The sequence below is a fragment of the Gossypium hirsutum genome, chromosome D06 (genome assembly GCF_007990345.1).
Source record: "Gossypium hirsutum isolate 1008001.06 chromosome D06, Gossypium_hirsutum_v2.1, whole genome shotgun sequence".
In the NCBI taxonomy this organism is placed as follows: Eukaryota; Viridiplantae; Streptophyta; class Magnoliopsida; order Malvales; family Malvaceae; genus Gossypium; species Gossypium hirsutum.
In genome coordinates this window covers 53,160,947-53,178,835 of record NC_053442.1, presented here as the reverse complement: position 1 = coordinate 53,178,835, position 17,889 = coordinate 53,160,947, and the positions used below count along the sequence as shown (strand labels likewise).

Sequence of the window (17,889 nt, the reverse complement as noted above, 5' to 3'; positions counted from 1 at the left end):
ATGGTTAAATTTTTGCCCAAAAACACGCTCAAATTATCTAAGAATATTAACAACAATGTTGACTTCCTTGTTCTTATTCATGACAAAGAGTAACGCGTCATCATCAAAAAACAAGTGATTAATTCTAGGGACATTCTAACTCGCCTTAATACCACGAATGTTTCCGCAAGCTTGAGCATCATAAAGCAAACGAGATAAAGTCTCCATGCAAAAAAAGAAAAGATAAAGGAAAAAGGATCCCCTTAACGGAGGTCACGCTCCGGGATAATCTCCCCGGACAGACTCATATTGCACTTGGTAACATATTTAACTGAATAGACACAATGCATAATCAATTTCATCCAACCATACGCAAAACCCATCCGAAGCATAACATTTTCAAGGAAGTCTCACTCGACACTGTCATAGGCTTCACTCATGTCAAGTTTGATCACCAAACACTTATTAGGCCTATTTTTGGAACTCTATAAGTAACGCACAAGCTTGTGAGCAATCAAGACATTATCATGAATCATACAACCTGAAACAAACGCGCTTTGATTACGGCTAATGCAAGAGTGAAGGACTGTCTTGATTCTGTTGGCTAAAACTTTAGAAATTATTTTGAAAAAACACAAAAACGCAGGGAAATTTGAAGAAGACCACGAATCCCATAACCCTACCCCACTGTCCAATTGTCCATGAAAGAAGAAAGACGGACCAAAGAACCAAAAAATAAAACAAGAATGAAAATGGCTAAAATCTTGGAGAAAATTCAACTCGCGCTACCAGTCGCCTCCTTCAGCAGGACTAAGGCCCCGTTCTCCTTTGCTTCTTAGATGGACTTTTACAATAAAAAGTCCTTTTCTCTTAAAAGAAATGAAGAACAGACACCATTTCAGAATAATTTTCAGCTTAAAAAATACTTTTTGGTAGATGGAGAAGTTGAAAATTTCAACTTTTCTTCAGCCAAAAGCACTTTTGGCTGATAATTTCTATTTTTAACCTGTCTTCTCCCAAAAAAGATTCTTTCCTCTGGTTCTTTGGAGCTAAATCTATACCCATTTTTTCACATTTTCTCTTTCAAAGTTCTTTCCTCTAGTTCTTTGTTCTTTTTCGCTGGTGAGTTTCTTTTCTTCTTCTTCTCTTTAATTATTCATTATGCTTTAGTTTTTAGTTGTTTTCTGATTGTTTGATTTTTACAGAAATTTTACAGAAATTAATTGACTGATTTTACAGAAATTCTATCTCCTTAAAATCATTTTAAAAATTTTTAGATTACAGTAAACAAAGAAGCAAAAGAAACACAAAGCAAAATATTATTATCAGTAATGCATGTGATTAGAATCATGAAAAGTAACTCTTCCAAAAGAATAAAAAAAGAGGGAAAATTTTGGCTTAGTTGTATGGTCAAAGCAAAAAAAAAAACTCAAAAACTTCAGGGGAGTGTCAGACATGAACTCTGAGAAGTATAGGCCCTACCACTTAAAAGTTCAAACAGGAACCTTTGTTGACATGGTTGGGACTTAAACAAACTAAAAGATTCAGGTTATGTTGCTTAAATTTATTCTTTGAGTCATTGAAAGCATGGAGATAATCACTGATCAAATAAGGAGGCATAAATAGCACTTACGGTGTCACTGCTGTCTCTTTTTCTTTACTGCTTTGCTCTGCTTTATGCCTCTGCTGCTTTGCTCTGCTTTGCTTTACTGATTGCTAGATCCCTAGGAGTGTTTAGAGTAAATGTAGAAGAAATATAGACTAAATATTTGAATATGTAATAAATTAAATATTGATTGCTTTACTGACTAAATACTATTTTAGAGTTTACTGATTGCTTTACTGATTGCTAGATCCCCAGGAGTGCATATCAATTTGGTTACCGATACATATTACGCTCTATTCACTTCTCTGTGATAGATTGAATATTTGAAGGAGAGAATAATACTAAATTTAACTATAGACTTTAAGTGCATATTGAGAGGAGACTGCTATAAACATGCATTAGGAGTTGATTAGAAAACTAGAGCAATTTTGAGTAGTGGATATCTAAGACACATAGAGAATTCAATTAATAATAGATAAAGAGAGTCATGGACCTGCTAAACTGTTAGGATTGTCTCCAGACCACTAAACCACCAAGCAATTCTTATTGAACTTATACCTGAAAAGACATTAATGAGTCTCAACCTGTCTCTACAGGCACAAGTATGAACAAATACAAAAAAGGGAAAAAAAGAAGGTATTTTAATTTATACCAATGCATGATGGGAAATATATATGCCTTCATTCAATATAAGAGCTCGTATACACAATCACTACCTACAACTATATGCATGGTTAAGCAAATACTTTATCAGTATACATACATAGGCCCTAACAATTTGAAGGCCATACATGCTATAACCTACATGCAGAGTGTTGTTCATCACAAAAGGGAATGCAAATAGTAAAGTTTAATACCAATTTTTAACCCTTTGAAATGTCGGTTACATATCAATAAAAGTGAACCTCCAACAAAAAAGATGCCTCTAACCTCTCCACAAAATAGGATGCAATAGAACCAACAACAGCATGTGCAGGAGCTAGCTTTCCAAGCTTTTCCTCCAAACTTGGAGCTGTAGCCTGTAATAGAATTAAAGTTCAACAATACCATTATTCATTGATTAACATCAAAAATAACAACCTTAACATAAGAAAAATCAATGAAAAAGATTCAGAGATTGATAAATAAACTACAAAAAATCATATAGCATGCAAAACAAACCTCCAATGCAGCTTTAGACCAAGCCCTTTGCTTTATATCCATCAAGTTCATCCCTGCACCATCAGTTGTATCAATACAAGCATAAGCCCCTGAGAACAGACATGCCATGAAAGAGCTAACAAGAGAGATCCTCTCAGTGTTCTCATAAGTTTCTTGTTGTGTCTTAAATATCTTCCGAATTTGTGGTCCTGTATATCGCTCATAAGCACGAGAACCAGTAATTTTAGACAAATCCAATGTACCACCGACAGCTTTCTTCATTTCTCTACACTGAGCAGTTGTGTTGCAGTCCATCCATATTGGTGATTCCTTCGGTTGCTTATAGGCTTTATAGGCATACAGGAGTTAGTGTCATATATGCTTACTATTGTCTTAACATACCAAGGAGTTACTTTTCTTGCATTAAAATGCCTGTAAATCACAAGAAAATGATGTTGATTGATAAGTCATTCATTATACCTCTCGTTTGTTGTTACACTGCTGATTCTTTATGCTTTTGTTTTCTGTAATGTGTAAGCTATTAAAACTAAAATCATAATGAACGCAAAATGATTGAATGAAATTCTGTAAATCACAGTATGTTTTTGTTTTATGCTTTATCCTTAAGTTGTTTCCATGCACTGCCCTGCTTTGTTTTCTTTCAACCAATTGATTTCATGACATAAATGTACTATATAAATTAGTATATATGAGTGAACTCATTTGATTTATTTATTTTACTTTTCCAATTTTCCATAAACATCAGTAGTTGCATTTTTCTCCAAGTATACTTTAGGATTTTCAATTATAAATTCTTTATTCTATGGATGAGAATGGATTTTTGAGTGAATTTATTGATAAAATCAGTAGTTAGTACAATATCTTTTGTGAATGATTGATTTGGTTTAATTTATTTCCCCTAGACTTTTTTGTGATTCAAGTGACAACTTTGCTCCTGTAGTTCTGTCTTTGGTTCTAAGGTTTCATTTGTGAATGTTATTTGAATCAATTTAATATAGTAGTATGGTATTTTTTGTGTTCTGTTGCAGGTTCTTTTCACCTACAATAAACTATTTGACTTCAAAAGAGAAAAATCTTTACCTACCCTTGGTTCTCAGACTTGACAAAGTAAATCCCAGGTTTTTGAGCTTATTACATTTCTTTCATTGCTTCTGCCTTGGATTCTGAATAGTTGGATGCAGTTAATATTTTGATACACATGTAAACAAATATACTGATGTGGCATTCGATTTTCTTGATTGCTTTACTAGCTTAAACGAATCTGTACGTATACACAATAGATGAGTACTTTGGCGGTTAAAGTTAGTGGTGAAAAAGTGAAAGCAATGTGGGATAAGAGATTGACAGAAATATTTTGTGATATTTGTATTAAAGAGTATTGAAAGGCAATAAGCTTGGTACTCATTTCACAAAAGATGGATGGTTAAAAACAATGACCAACTTTGAGAAAGAAACGGGTAAGGTTTTTTCACATAGACAACTTAAAAATAGGTGGGATGCCCTAAAAAAAGAATGGAAAGCTTGGAAGAAACTTAAAGGCAAAGATACTGGTCTAGGGTGGAATCCTATAAAAAGAACTGTTGATGCATCGGATGATTGGTGGGAGAGTAGGCTACAGGTACATTAATAATTTTGAATATTTTTTTGTTTTTTTCTTATTTATGAGGTTATCGATAATTACTGTTATTAAACTATCATTTTATATGTAGGTTGTGCCTGAAGCTCAAAAATTTAGAACATCGGACATTGATCCTGAATTCGAAGGGAAGTTGGACCAAATGCTCTTGGGGATAGTTGCAACAGGTGATAAAGAATGGGCACCTTCTTTCGGTACACTTTGTAGTGATTTTTTTGAGGATGTTAACAACGAAATACCTGAAGAGAACGAAGAAGAAAATATTAGAAATGATGTTCACATTTCAAATGATGTTCAAATTAATGGAAACGGTCAAAAAAGAAAAAACCCTGAGATATCAAGTTCACATTTTAAAACTAGAAGAAAGAAATCCTCAAAGCAAATTGGAGGGACTGCAAGATTGTCCAGTCAAATAGACAAATTATGCAATGCAGCTGACAATATGAGTCAAGCCACATCTAGTTTGACTCCTGTTATGGATCCATATGGTATTCCACAAGCAGTAAAAATGCTTGACAGCATGTCGGAAAAAGTTCCAGAAGCTCATCCGCTATACTTTTTCGCACTTAAATTATTGCTCAATAAGGACAAGTGAATTATGTTTTTATCAATTAATCCCAAGATTAGAGCTTTGTGGCTTAAGACAGAAATGGAGGATAGTTGAAAATTTTCTGATCTTCTAGGGTTCAGATATATTTATTATGTGACTAAACAACAATGCTAAACTAGTTTTATCAATAGTTATTTATGTTTAGTTTTTGGATATTGAATTTATGTTATACTTATTTATGTGTAATCTAGTTTTATCAATGGTTGTTTATGTTTGGTTTTTGGATATTGAATTTATATTCTACTTATTTATGTGTAATCTAGTTTTATTAATAGTTGTTTATGTTTGGTTTTTGGATATTGAATTTATATTCTACTTATTTATGTGTAATCTAGTTTTATTAATAGTTGTTTATGTTTGGTTTTTGGATATTGAATTTATGTTTTACTTATTTATACTAAAATAGTTTTATCAATAGTTGTTTATATATGATTTTGGATATAAAATTTATTCACAGGTGATGAGTATAGTTGAGGATTACAGCGGTGATGAAAGTGATGATGAAAGGGAAAAGAAAGAGATTTTACAACGCATGGAATGTTTTAACCGATTATTTGTTGTTGCATCTTCTTCCGTGCAATTATATTACGAGAAGTATATATTGAGGCAACCATGCATGGATTCTAAAAAGTCAGGTGAGACATGGATCCGAGAGATTCTTGACGGTCATAAATCACGTTGTATAATTAATTTTAGGATGTCTAAAATGGTATTTGCAAGTTTGTTGAGAGTTTTAGAGACAAGATACAACTTGCAAACTTCAAGAAACATATCTTCTAGTGAAATGTTAGGAATTTTTTTATACATCTTGGGCATCGGTGCAAAAGTATCCCAATGTCGAGAAAGATTTCAAAGGTCAGGATCAACAATAAGTCGACACTTTGCAATTGTGCTTGAGAAAGTTTCAAGGATGGCCACTAATCTAATTGCACCCGAAGATCCTTTTTTTAGCTCAATACCCGAATAAATACGTAATGATTCTAGATATATGCCGAATTTTAAGGTTAAAATATAATTTTATATTATTATATTTTAAAATATTTGGTCGACTAAAAATATGCACGAGAGTAATATGATTATTTGTTTAGGATTGCATAGGTGCAATTGATGGTACTCACATTGCCGCTATTCCTCCAAAAAATGAACAAATTCCCTATATTGGAAGAAAATGTATCCTGACTCAAAATGTTATGGCAGTATGTGATTTTAATATGTATTTCACCTTTTCCATGGCTGGATGGGAAAGATCGATACATGACACTAGAATATTTCTTGATGCAATTCGAGATCCAAAATACAAATTTCCGCACCCACCAAATGGTTAGATATTTTATTTATATGTGATTTTTTAAATAATAAATTCTAAGTTCTTTAATTGATAATTTTTATAAAAAAAATTCTTGAATTAATTGTTTGTTATATTATGACTTGTAGGAAAATATTATCTTATTGATTCTGGATATCCTTAAATGAAAGGTTATCTTGGACCATATAGTGGTCAACGATATCATTTACCTGACTTTCGTAGAGGTAGACCAGTATCTGGTAAAGAAGAGATATTCAATCATTCACAATCATCATTACATAGTGTGATTGAACAAACTTTTGGTGTTTTGAAAAAATAATGGGTCATTTTAAGGGATATGCCAAGTTATAGTTTTGAAAAGAAAACGATGATCATTGTTGCTACAATGACGATACACAATTTTATCCGAAAACATGTCGGTCGAAATGATGCAGATTTTATGGAATACGAAGATATTAACTAGGCATATGAGAATATTATTGATTCAGAAAATGCGCATGGTCAAGAAAGTGATGATGATGACAACGACGATGATGACGGTGATGATGACGGTGAATCAAACAACTCAAGTGGTTTTGAAATGGAATTAACAAGAGATGCTATGGCTTCTAGTTTAATGAATTCACTTTAAATTGTAAATGCTATTGTAAAATTTTTAGTATTTATATTTGGTATATAAATATTATCCCTTTTTAAAACTTTAATCCAAATATATGTAATATTTTAATTTGTTAGGTTTATGTTTTCTATGTTATGCTAATATCTAATATGAGTTATATATTCAAATACATTTTAAAATAAACTAATACAAATGTGTTAAAAGCATTAATTAAAAATAAAAAATAATTTTTATAATAATACAATTGTGTTAATATCTAATTACAAATATTTAATTATTATATTTAAATATTTAAATATAGTTTATATATTCTAATTAAATTTAATAAATAATTAATATTAATTACTTAGAAATATTTAAAATTAATATTATATATTAAAATATTAACAATAAGTTATAATAAATTATTTTTTATATTTTTGCTAAAATATCATAATATTAACTAATTTGAACATTATTTAAATACATATTTGTTACTTTATAATATCATGTCTAAAATGGACATTTTATTCTTCAAAAGCACTTTTTGACAGCAATACCAAACACTAAAAATTTTCAAAACCACTTTTCAACAGCACTTTTCCACAGCACTTTTTAAAAGCACTTTTCAAAAGCAATGAAGAACTGGCCCTTAGTGAAATCACATTAAATGAAAAGTTGCTCCAAAGTTTCATAACCATTTGACCCAGGGGACAAAAGCTATTAGAAAGTACATTTCTTCTTACAAGGACTTCCCTAATCGACAACCCATTATTGCAGATTTTCCATAAAAAATAGGATTAGCTTAAAAGGAAGACAGAACTTTGAAAGGGCTTTCCAGTTTTTGAAACTATTCACTCGAGCTAGATTATTATGATGATTGGATTTCCAAATGGAATGGTAGACCCCTTTAATAGAGAAGTTCCTACTAGGTTCGTCTTTCCATACCAACCTATCCTTACCTTCTAAGATTGAGAAGGGTTTGGTTAAAAGGTTATTAACTCATTCACTATGTGTTCCAAACAATCCAGAACTTCCCAACTTCTATTATTAAAGTCATAGCATGAATGCACTTGGAAGGAGGAACAATAAGTTTTGACAATATCCGAATAAAGCATATTATGACTGATGTTAATCCAACAATCATTCCCATTCCAAATATGGGCATCCTTCCCTTGATTACAAATGTCCCTTCCAAGCAAGATACTTTTTAAATCCATAAGTCAGAAAGATTAACCTTAACAACCACAAAAAGAATTAGACTTACATTACTTTGCTTTGAGAACGCAAGCAACAAGAGAATTTTGCGAGTTTATAATTCTCCAAACTTTCTTAGAGAGGAAGACTTTATTCATTAATTTTTCTTTCCTTGTGCCCAATTCTCCTCCCAGGGTACGAGAACAAATCTTGTCCCAATTGTAGAGGTATATTTTCCTTTTCCCCACATTGTGGTACTTCCAGAAGGATATGATGTTTCTTTTAATTTTGTCACAAATGTATGTTGAGGCATTGAAAGTAGAGAACAAATAAGGGGGCAGGAAAGCAAGGGTAGATTTAGTAAATGTAGTCCCCCCTCTTGGTGAAAGGTAATTAGTTTTTCAAAGTGCAAGCTTATTATTCATTTTATCTATGATTCCTTGAAAATTTTCATTTTTCTTATGAATTCTTCCCATATTAGCCCCAAGGTCATACTTGCTAAGTTTTTTCTTTACTCTTTTGGCATTTAGGATGCCACTGAACCATCTCCCTATTGAAAAAAATTATAACGAAAAATAATTTTGTGGCACAACAGAATTTTAAAATTTTTCCTAAAACTTGAAATTTATCTATAGCAATAAAATTTACCAAATTTAGTATATGTGTTTTTGAGTTAGGGAGATTTGTTGAATCCTGGATTTACCAAATTTATCTAACTTCCAATCGAATGATCTTCTTAACTATTCTCAAACCATCAAATGCTAAGAGAGTGGGCTCTTTTCAAGAACTAGGCATAGCATGAAAAGCGAGACTTTCTAGTAGGGAAAATCTAACTTTTTTCTAAGAAAAAATTCAAAACTATAAATTCAAGCTGATAAATTTGAATTATAACCACCAAGGAGTTTCTAATTATAATATCACAAATAATAGAATTTCTTTGATCTCAAATACATTTTCCACTAAAATTCAATAGAGCATCCTTGTATATTTTCCTTATGATTTTTTGGAGCCTTTTGTAAAGGCCCAATTTCATTGGTATCAAAAAATGCGATTTCGAAACCCCATTTTCGTAAGCTAAGTGTGTAAAGATAAAATAGGAATTTTTATTGAGTTAATATGAAAATATGCTAAAGAATGGTCCAGTAACTTCATCGATAAAATGCTTAATTAAAACTTAAGGACTAAATTGTAAAAGTCCAATCACTATTGAGCTTTAATTAACAAAAGACTTGAGGACTTGAATAGAAATTAACCAAAGGGACGAAATGGAAATTAAACCTTTTTAAATGAGAGATAGTGGATGATGATGTCATTTCCACTAAGTGAGATAAATAACTAGTTAAATTAATTAAACTATGATTAAGTTAATTAAATTAAATTAATTAAGTCTTAATCAAAGTATATAAGTTAAAGTTAGTGGAGATGATAAGGTCATCTTTTCCATTTCATACATGTCGTCCAAGAAGAAATAAAATTAAGGAAGAAAAGCTTTCAAACCCTTATACCATTCAACCATTAAATTGGGCAAGAAAGACAAGTTTTTTTCTTGTAATTTTTATAAATTTATGATCATGGGAGATTGATTTAGCTAGCCCATGTACCAAATTGATCAATTGTTAAAATTTTAGCAAGCTTTTTTTGTTGATAAATTGATAAATTAGGCTTGGAATTTATAGATATTGATCTTAGATTATGAAAAAGATTATATTGCAAAGTTCATTAAGCTTAGTTATTAGATTTGTCACATTATGGACCAAATTGAATAAATGTGAAATCTATCATGAAATTATGCTAGGATAGAAAATATAGGGCCCATAATGAAAATATGTGAAATTAGATTTTAATTCAAAGCTTGGAATCAAAAGTTATGATTATCCCCAGTTTAGGGACTAAATTGAATAAAATGAAAAATATGTGTATAATAAAATAGGGATTAATTTGAATAATGCATTTCATGGTATTGTTTTTGCGAGCCATTGGCTATTGTGTGTTAACATATGATATTGATTGGTATATATATAATTGTTTAGAATCGAAAATTGGCACAAGTGAAGCTGATAGAGGAAAAACTAAAATTGTAGAATAGGCCCTGAGAAATCTACCTGTTTTGTGTTTCAAAAAGGTAAGTTCTTATAGAACTTATTACTCTTCCTTGTTTAATAGGTTTTCTTGTGTTATTTCAATTTTTATATATATTTGAACACAAATTGAAATGTTGGTGGAAATTGGCATACTTGGCTAATAACGAGATTGAATTTGAAATGAAATGAGATAATTGGTTGATATTATGTCTGTTTTTTGTAACTAGAGGAATGGTAAAAATCATTACTTTCTATATAATTCATGTTCAGATTCAATCGACAGGATTAAAAAAAATGATATGTGATAGTTACAAGTTGTGTATATACAATATGAATAATTTATGCCCATGTGAACTTAATAAATGACTAGAACACAATTGGCATGCCAATAGGGTCATATTCGCGCTTGTGTATAGGATAGTTTGTGATATGAAGATTATGAAAGGTTATTTTGGGATCCAACATCTGTTGTGGATCATCGACTATTCATTGTCTCATCGGAGATCTTAGTGTGGTGGAAGGATGTATTTGAGTATGTTTAAACATTTTAGGCTTACGAGCTTGCACTTTGGTGCCTTAATCTGGTGTAGTTTATGCTTATACTAGCTATTTTAGTGTGGTGTAGTTCACCCGCTTGTCCAAGTCCATTTTACTAGGGTTCCATTGGGCAAAATATTTAAAGCAGATCTTAAAATTGGAAGAAAAAAAGAAATGAATCGAATTTGATATGTTATAATGATATATGACTCAAATTGAAATGGCATGAATTGGTAGGTTGATGGTTGTATATGAAATTGTAATGATCTTATATAGTTTGGTATGAATTAGTGATGTTTTGGATATGTTATAATGCCTAACACTTATGTGTACCTATGCATATTATGATCACTTTGTGGTGGCATTTTGTGATATGTTCTAGCCAAATGTGTGTCTAATCTTTGGTAGTAACATGCTCACCTATGAGCAAGGCAAGTGTTGTAAATTCCGTTTGAGCTTACTAAGCATTAAATGCTTACCTACCATTGTTTTTCCTACATGTAGATCCCCAACTTGTAAAACCAAGCTGAATCAGTGAGGATAATAGACAATCAACAAGACGATAGAATTATGTTCATTTTGAGTTGTAATATTGTGGCATGTATATAGGTTCCTTATTTTGTAAATGGTCATCTCCAATTGTTAATGCCAATGTTGTAAACATGGCTAACGTTTAATTGCATGTTAAGCTAGGTATACGACCTAGTTTATGTTTAGTTTTGATAATGTGTGATGCCATTTGGTTTCATGATTTCAAGCTTGCATATGCCTTATATGTTAAATCTTGCAAAGTGAAGTAACTTGGTATATTAAGATTGATTAAGGTCTTTGGATATGCCTAGATATGGATCATGTGTTTGGTGCCCTATTAAATACATGATTTCAAATGTTCATATGCTTTATTTGGTATAAATTGGCATGAAATTATGAATTTATGAAATTGGCATGAAGTTTCATTGTGATGATGGTCATTAAAGCTCCAAATTTGCATCTTATGTGAGATGATAGTTTGAATCCAAAAGGGATTGAAATTATTGTATTCTACTTATAGAGTCGTGACACCACCACATAGATTTCGTGACACTAGATGAAAATGGATATGAACTTCTAGTAGATTGTTCTCAAGGTCATAACACTGCCCCATGGATGTCGCAACACTAACCTTCTATCTCGCGACATTGTACCCCTGATGTCACGACACCAACTCGGTGAAGTTTAGAAACTTTATATTTTAGTCCTCGAGTTGTGACGGCAACCTATTGTTTTGGAGGTTGCAACATTGCACCACTGAAGTCATGACTCCAACTTGTAATATTTTGAAGCTTTCTAGTTTAGTCCTACGATGGTCTTGGGTTATGAAAAGAACTTTTGTAAGCTCGTATAAGACCCGTAAATGATTGTACAATACTGGTGAATGTATTTTACACTTGTTAGCATGTTGGAATGGTTATATTGTGTAGAAATCAATTGTAGTTGCTCCGGCAACGAATGTGACATCTTGTAACTTGGACATAGTGATTGGGTTGGGCAAGGGGTGTTACACCCTTAGTCTCTTTATATGGGGAAATATTACAAGAGTTATACTAGAATAGGAGGAGAGGGAAAATAATATTTTATTGAAAAACTGGGCTTCTAGTAGAACCTCCAACAAGGGCGAGCAACAAGCATAGGACATACTCCCTATGTGTGCCACCCACCTGCTCAAAAAAAGGTCTCTTTGGGTCCTTTATGTGGGTTCAATTATATGTCGAATCCAATTTTAAATTAAATTTCAAACAATTTCATATAATTATCCAATCCAATAACTAGCTTTTCTATTCCCTAAATATTATTTATTTAATTAATAAAAAATAATTAATCCAATTAAATTAATTTTTTCAACTCAATGCTAATTTCGTCTAAGTCATGACCACTTTATTGTATTAGAATATATGAGTAAATAAATTTAATTGTCTTATTTAGTAAAATTGCGATGACTAGTTAATTTAATTTTCAATTTGAAATCAAATTTTTAATTACATTCAATAGGGAGCAATTTGCAACAATTCTAGGGACTTCTATGGCAACAATTGGGGACTTGTGCTGCAACAAGTGCCCCAAATTTATGGCACTACACTGCTTTGAGCTGTTTTGACTTTTCGATGGTCCATTTTGGGTCCCAAACACCCCTAAGCGACTTTAAAATTATTTTAAACCATCTATAAAGTCTTATAATTGTCCTAAACTTGGATTAGGGATTTTATAAAAATATTTTTAAAATTTTAAATTATGATAAAACTCTTATTTTTCTCAAATTGAACATGCCCAATTTAAGTCGATAAGCCCCAAACACTTGGTTTACGATTTAAATGGGTCCTATCATATATTCAATGACCTGAAATGATTCCAAATCACATTTTATTCTCTTTTTAATGTTATATATTATTTTTAAGACTTTTATAAAGCTATCAAATGGTGTTTATTAAAAGAAAATTTTGATTTAAATTTGAAAGTGCTCTAGTAACACTTTCTATTCGTACCGTATATTAGAACGAATAGGAGGTGTTATAGTAACTACATTAATTCTTTACAAGCAAGCTAGAAACATTGGCGATACTTGTAAGTGTGGATAAGCTATATATTAGGGTTAACATCTATGCAAAGTCGGGTTTGGTCCTAATCACCACCATAGTATCCTTATTGGATAAGGAGCTAGGTTTGAAGGACCGACTGCTTCGGCAGGTTCGACTTTTGCTTATTGATGTCTTACTCGGGTACGTCGGGCAAGTTCCCCAAATTTGGGGTTTACTCGTTGATGTCTCAACCTCTGTTGATGGCTTGATTCTACACATCTTTCTGAAATTTGAGAATGTGTATGATTATAATATAAATTAATGAAAATTAGATCATGACAGCACTATAGTTTACTGCAATCTACCAAATACTATAACTATGCTATATGTTATAATAATGTATGATTAGCGAAAATTATATTATATAATTATTTATGATTAATGATATGAATATGAACTTCATAATGTAATTATATGTATGTGTACATTATGAACATGATTAATAAGATATTCCTATAACTGAGTTTAACTAAAATTTTAATATATAAAATATGAGTTAATATATTATACAAATAATATTATAATATAAAAATAATAATTTTATATTATTATATTATGTAATGCTAGCTATATCGTATTTTAAAATTTAACGTGCAAGTAACATTACAACATGTAAGTAATGAAAAATTATAATATGTCTTATATTTATGAATACATGAAATTTATGATTATACTATTTATAAATTTTATTTGAATTTTGTATATTTGAATCAATGGTAATTTTGCATATTTATTATATATATGATGATTATATATATTTTTTAAAATATTCATAACTAAAGTTTTTCTAATTCATTTTAATTCAGTATTTAACATAAAATTCATTATTGATTACTTTTATTGTTAATAAATAATTATTATATAATTACATTAATGTGCTTTTTGCTTTTTAGGTATAAATTTGAGGGTTTTATTTTCAAATTTTAGATTAGTTTTATCTTCGGTTTTAATTAAATAAGGGTCCGTTTGATTGCCAGTAAAATGTTTTACTTTTCTGTAAAATGATTTATTGGAAAATAATTTCTGGTGTTTAATTGAATCTGTGTAAAATATTTTCTGCTGTTTGATAAATTTCCTGAAAATATTTTCCGGAAAAGTTGTTTTTACATATATTAATATATATTAATAAATTTTTATATTTCAAATTGTTTTTACATATATTGCAATGAATTATTTATAATAATACTCAATTATTAAGCTACAATATTAATCGTTATAAATTGAAAAAAATTAATATCAAATAAACTATTTGTAATTGTGTTAAAAAACAAGTATTGAATAATTATAAATTGCTTCGAAACCACAATGCGTACTAGAAATTAATAATATTATCCATATTATTTATAAAAATATACATTAACAGTAAGTATTATTTTTTATTGCAAAAACATTATTAAAAATGGTGATGCCTCTTTTTTAAAATATAAAAAATTAAATTATAAATTTCTATCAAGTGTGTTTTCTTTTTTTATTTCGAAATTTAAACAAAAAAAATGGAACAATGTTATAAATTTCTTTATTTCTATTTTTTAAAATTTTTTAAATTAAAAATTGATTAATTTTTATAAAAAAATAAATCATGTTTAAGTGCACTGCTATAATTGCCATAATCTCAAATGTCCAGCATAAGTTTGTTTGCTCCATTTTCAGCATGAAAAAAGCGTTCAAATGTTTATAACAATATCAACGAAAAGAACAATCCAAGACCTTTTTAATGTGCGTAAAACATCTGATTAACTGAAACCAAACTTTATCATTCAAATGTTTAATTAAGAATATTCTCAAAAAACTGAAACAGATTGAACAAAGGAAGTTGGCAAAATCCATGTGGGGATGGCAAACTCAAATTCCAGATATCGAATGAACATTCTGATGAAACACAAGCGAAAGAGCTCATTCTGATGAAACAGAGGCATCGATATTGCTTAAGGACCTTCCTTTGTAGACAAACATGCTAGATATACGTAATGAACATTCATCACCCCTTTTCTCTAGCATCAAATACTAACAGAGAAAGGCACATATGCCAATTCATACATTAATCATACATTGCTCACTTGACAATCAGTCCACATTCGGATGCTAAATCATGCCAAAATTACCAAAATTCATGACATAGGCACATATGTATTTACCTACCATCAACCAAATATAACAGTTCATCACTTCCATTTTGCAAATAATTTATAATAACCACAAATGCATATTATACCAAATCATATATCAAGCACACCACAAACATATAACAACCACAAATGCCATGCCATTAGCAGACCAGAATCAAGAAATAAGACATTTTAAAGACGCTCAACACTAACCTCTTATGAAAATATCAACCAAGGCCACTAACAGGAGTAAGAATGCTGAGGTAAAGGCTAGGACAGCAAGAACTGTATAGCTGGAGGTCAAGCATAGAAAGAAATTAGAACCGTGTCAGCAAGAACATTAGCTGCAACAGTTGATGCAACCATTTAAAATCTTTGGAAATATTTGATGTATCATGCCAGGGCATATATGTTCAAATTGTAACCAAACATTGGTAGTTGATATTTAAAACTAGCAATTTTCAGTATGCATTATTGACTATGAATCTTATTTGTGCCTGCTTGAATTTCGACAACACAGCATGTAAAGAAAAGCAGAGATCCGAGATGGGAAGAAGAATTTCAGTTTATGGTGGATGAACCACCCACGAATGATAAAATTCACATCGAAGCGTTCAGTACATCTTCCAGGATAGGGCTACTGCATCCCAAGGTGCATAACAGGCTTATTTTCTCATTGTCTGTTTGAAATATAAATACATGTTTTGTGTACTCGAATAATAATACTTGTTTACATGTATGACCAGGAATCTTTGGGTTATGTTACTATAAGCCTACCTGATGTTGTGAATAACAGAAGAATCAATGAAAGGTATCATCTGATCGACTCTAAGAACAGTCGGATTCAATTCGAGATGCAGTGGAGAACTTCTTAGATATGCCAGCAATTTGTTTATGAGGAAAAGAAGGTAGTCGTGTTACTTGAGACTACAGCACTGTCACTATGTTTCTTTCTTCCCTTCCCTTCTCCTGTTGATCAAGCTTCTTGACTCTCTTTTTTAGTGTGTTATTAATTAGTATGTCAATAAATATCAACTTCCTTGCAAATCTTCTATGCTAAATAAACTAATTAGTATGTCAATATATATCTGTTGAAATATAGATGGTAGGGGAGTAGTTTTAGATTAAATTGATGAAACCTTTCGTTTTTACATGAAGTTGATGGAAATATGCAAAGAAATCTCAGTAAAACTCAAATTATAGCACCTCGCTCTTTAACAGAGAGCGTTCTATTATTCAGGCTATTAATTTCTACCCTCTAAGAACATTTTGAGGCTATTAATTTCTAGTCTCAAAAACCAATTCTTTAGTCAATTGAATATGGTTAGCATACGAGAAAATGAACGAACAAAATGGATCATTATCAGTGAAAACAGGCAACACATTTTCAAACAAACGAACAAACAAACGAATCAATATCAGTGAAAGCAAGTGGAACAAAAACATAATTCAATAAAGATCTTATCATTGTTTCGTTTTTCCTTACAATTTGAAGGATTTGAAGGATCATAATCTCGTATCTATATGTGTGGGGTAAAGAAAAACCACAAAAACACCTACATTTGAAAAGGGAAATTCAGACAGAAGGATACTAGGCATTCGAAAATGGTGTAAGAGGAAAATGAATTTTAGTCCATGTCTTGTAATTTATTACTATAAAATAACAAAACCAGGACAACACATGTCAAAATGAAGAAATTTTCTTCCTAAACAAAAATGGATCGGTGGCAAAAAATGGATCTGACCACATACAGAGAAAATACTAAACAAAAAATGGATCAAATCGCAAATGAGGAAATTTGAAACAGATCCGTTACCTACTGCTCCGATAAAGGCTTGCACTGCAGCAGCTGCGATATCCATTCGTCCAGGTTCCAATACGAGTTCGAACCCACAGAAAACCATGGTGATAATCGACAGAGAGGAATAAAGGAATGAAGGAGGAGAGTGGGGGATTACTGGAAAAAGATAAGAATGAAGTTTTCTAACAGAAATGAAGGAATGAAGAAGGAAGGACTGGAAAAATCGATAGAGAGGAAAGCCAGTAAAACGTCTTAGGAAAATTGAAAGGAGATGACATTTTTCCTAAATTGTAAGTAATTTTACCCGTTGATTTTCTAAATGAAAAATATTTTCCGCCAAACAAACATCGAAAAAGTTAGAAATAATTTTCCAAAAAATTATTTCCGTCAATCAAACAGACTCTAAGTTAAAAGTTTGGGTGTTTTAAGTTTAAATCTTATTCAACTCATGTTTTCTTGAATTCTAAATTTTTTAAAGCTTCAAAATTTACTCTCTCTTTGGTACTTTTATGTTTGGGATTCAGGATTGTCTTTCTCAATAATATTATTTTTAAGATTCGAACTCCGTTCTTTTATTGAAAATACAATGTGTCTTAGCACTGCATTCAATATTTAATGACTCAAAATTTTACTTTTTATGTCAATATAGATTTGATCAA

The 17,889-nt window shown here is 30.8% G+C and overlaps 2 protein-coding genes and 1 long non-coding RNA gene across 4 annotated transcripts; 1 reads left to right on the top strand and 2 right to left on the bottom strand.

The window, feature by feature from the left end:
- Positions 1–546: 546 nt before the first annotated feature.
- Positions 547–5,147, top strand: LOC107901852 (L10-interacting MYB domain-containing protein). 2 transcript variants are annotated; one of them, XM_016828011.2, is made up of 4 exons: positions 547–1,101; positions 3,775–3,853; positions 3,997–4,364; positions 4,456–5,147. In XM_016828011.2, the coding sequence occupies exons 3-4, from the start codon at positions 4,179–4,181 to the stop codon at positions 4,975–4,977; spliced, it is 708 nt and encodes a 235-aa protein (XP_016683500.2). In that variant the 5' UTR covers positions 547–1,101; positions 3,775–3,853; positions 3,997–4,178; the 3' UTR covers positions 4,978–5,147. The 2 variants fall into 2 exon arrangements, with proteins under 2 accessions (XP_016683500.2, XP_040951434.1); XM_041095500.1 differs by having other exon boundaries at positions 3,775–4,364.
- Positions 1,229–3,763, bottom strand: LOC107901853 (xylulose kinase 2). The gene is made up of 2 exons (XM_016828013.2): positions 2,747–3,763; positions 1,229–2,604 (listed from the first exon to the last, which is right to left on the bottom strand). Exons 1-2 carry the CDS (start codon positions 3,038–3,040, stop codon positions 2,476–2,478), a joined length of 423 nt encoding a protein of 140 aa, XP_016683502.1. The 5' UTR covers positions 3,041–3,763; the 3' UTR covers positions 1,229–2,475.
- Positions 5,148–15,056: 9,909 nt separating the features above from the next.
- LOC107901854 (uncharacterized) lies at positions 15,057–17,799 on the bottom strand. Its single transcript, XR_005914606.1, has 2 exons — positions 17,246–17,799; positions 15,057–15,721 (listed from the first exon to the last, which is right to left on the bottom strand). It is a non-coding gene; the product is annotated as an uncharacterized lncRNA (long non-coding RNA).
- Positions 17,800–17,889: the final 90 nt, after the last annotated feature.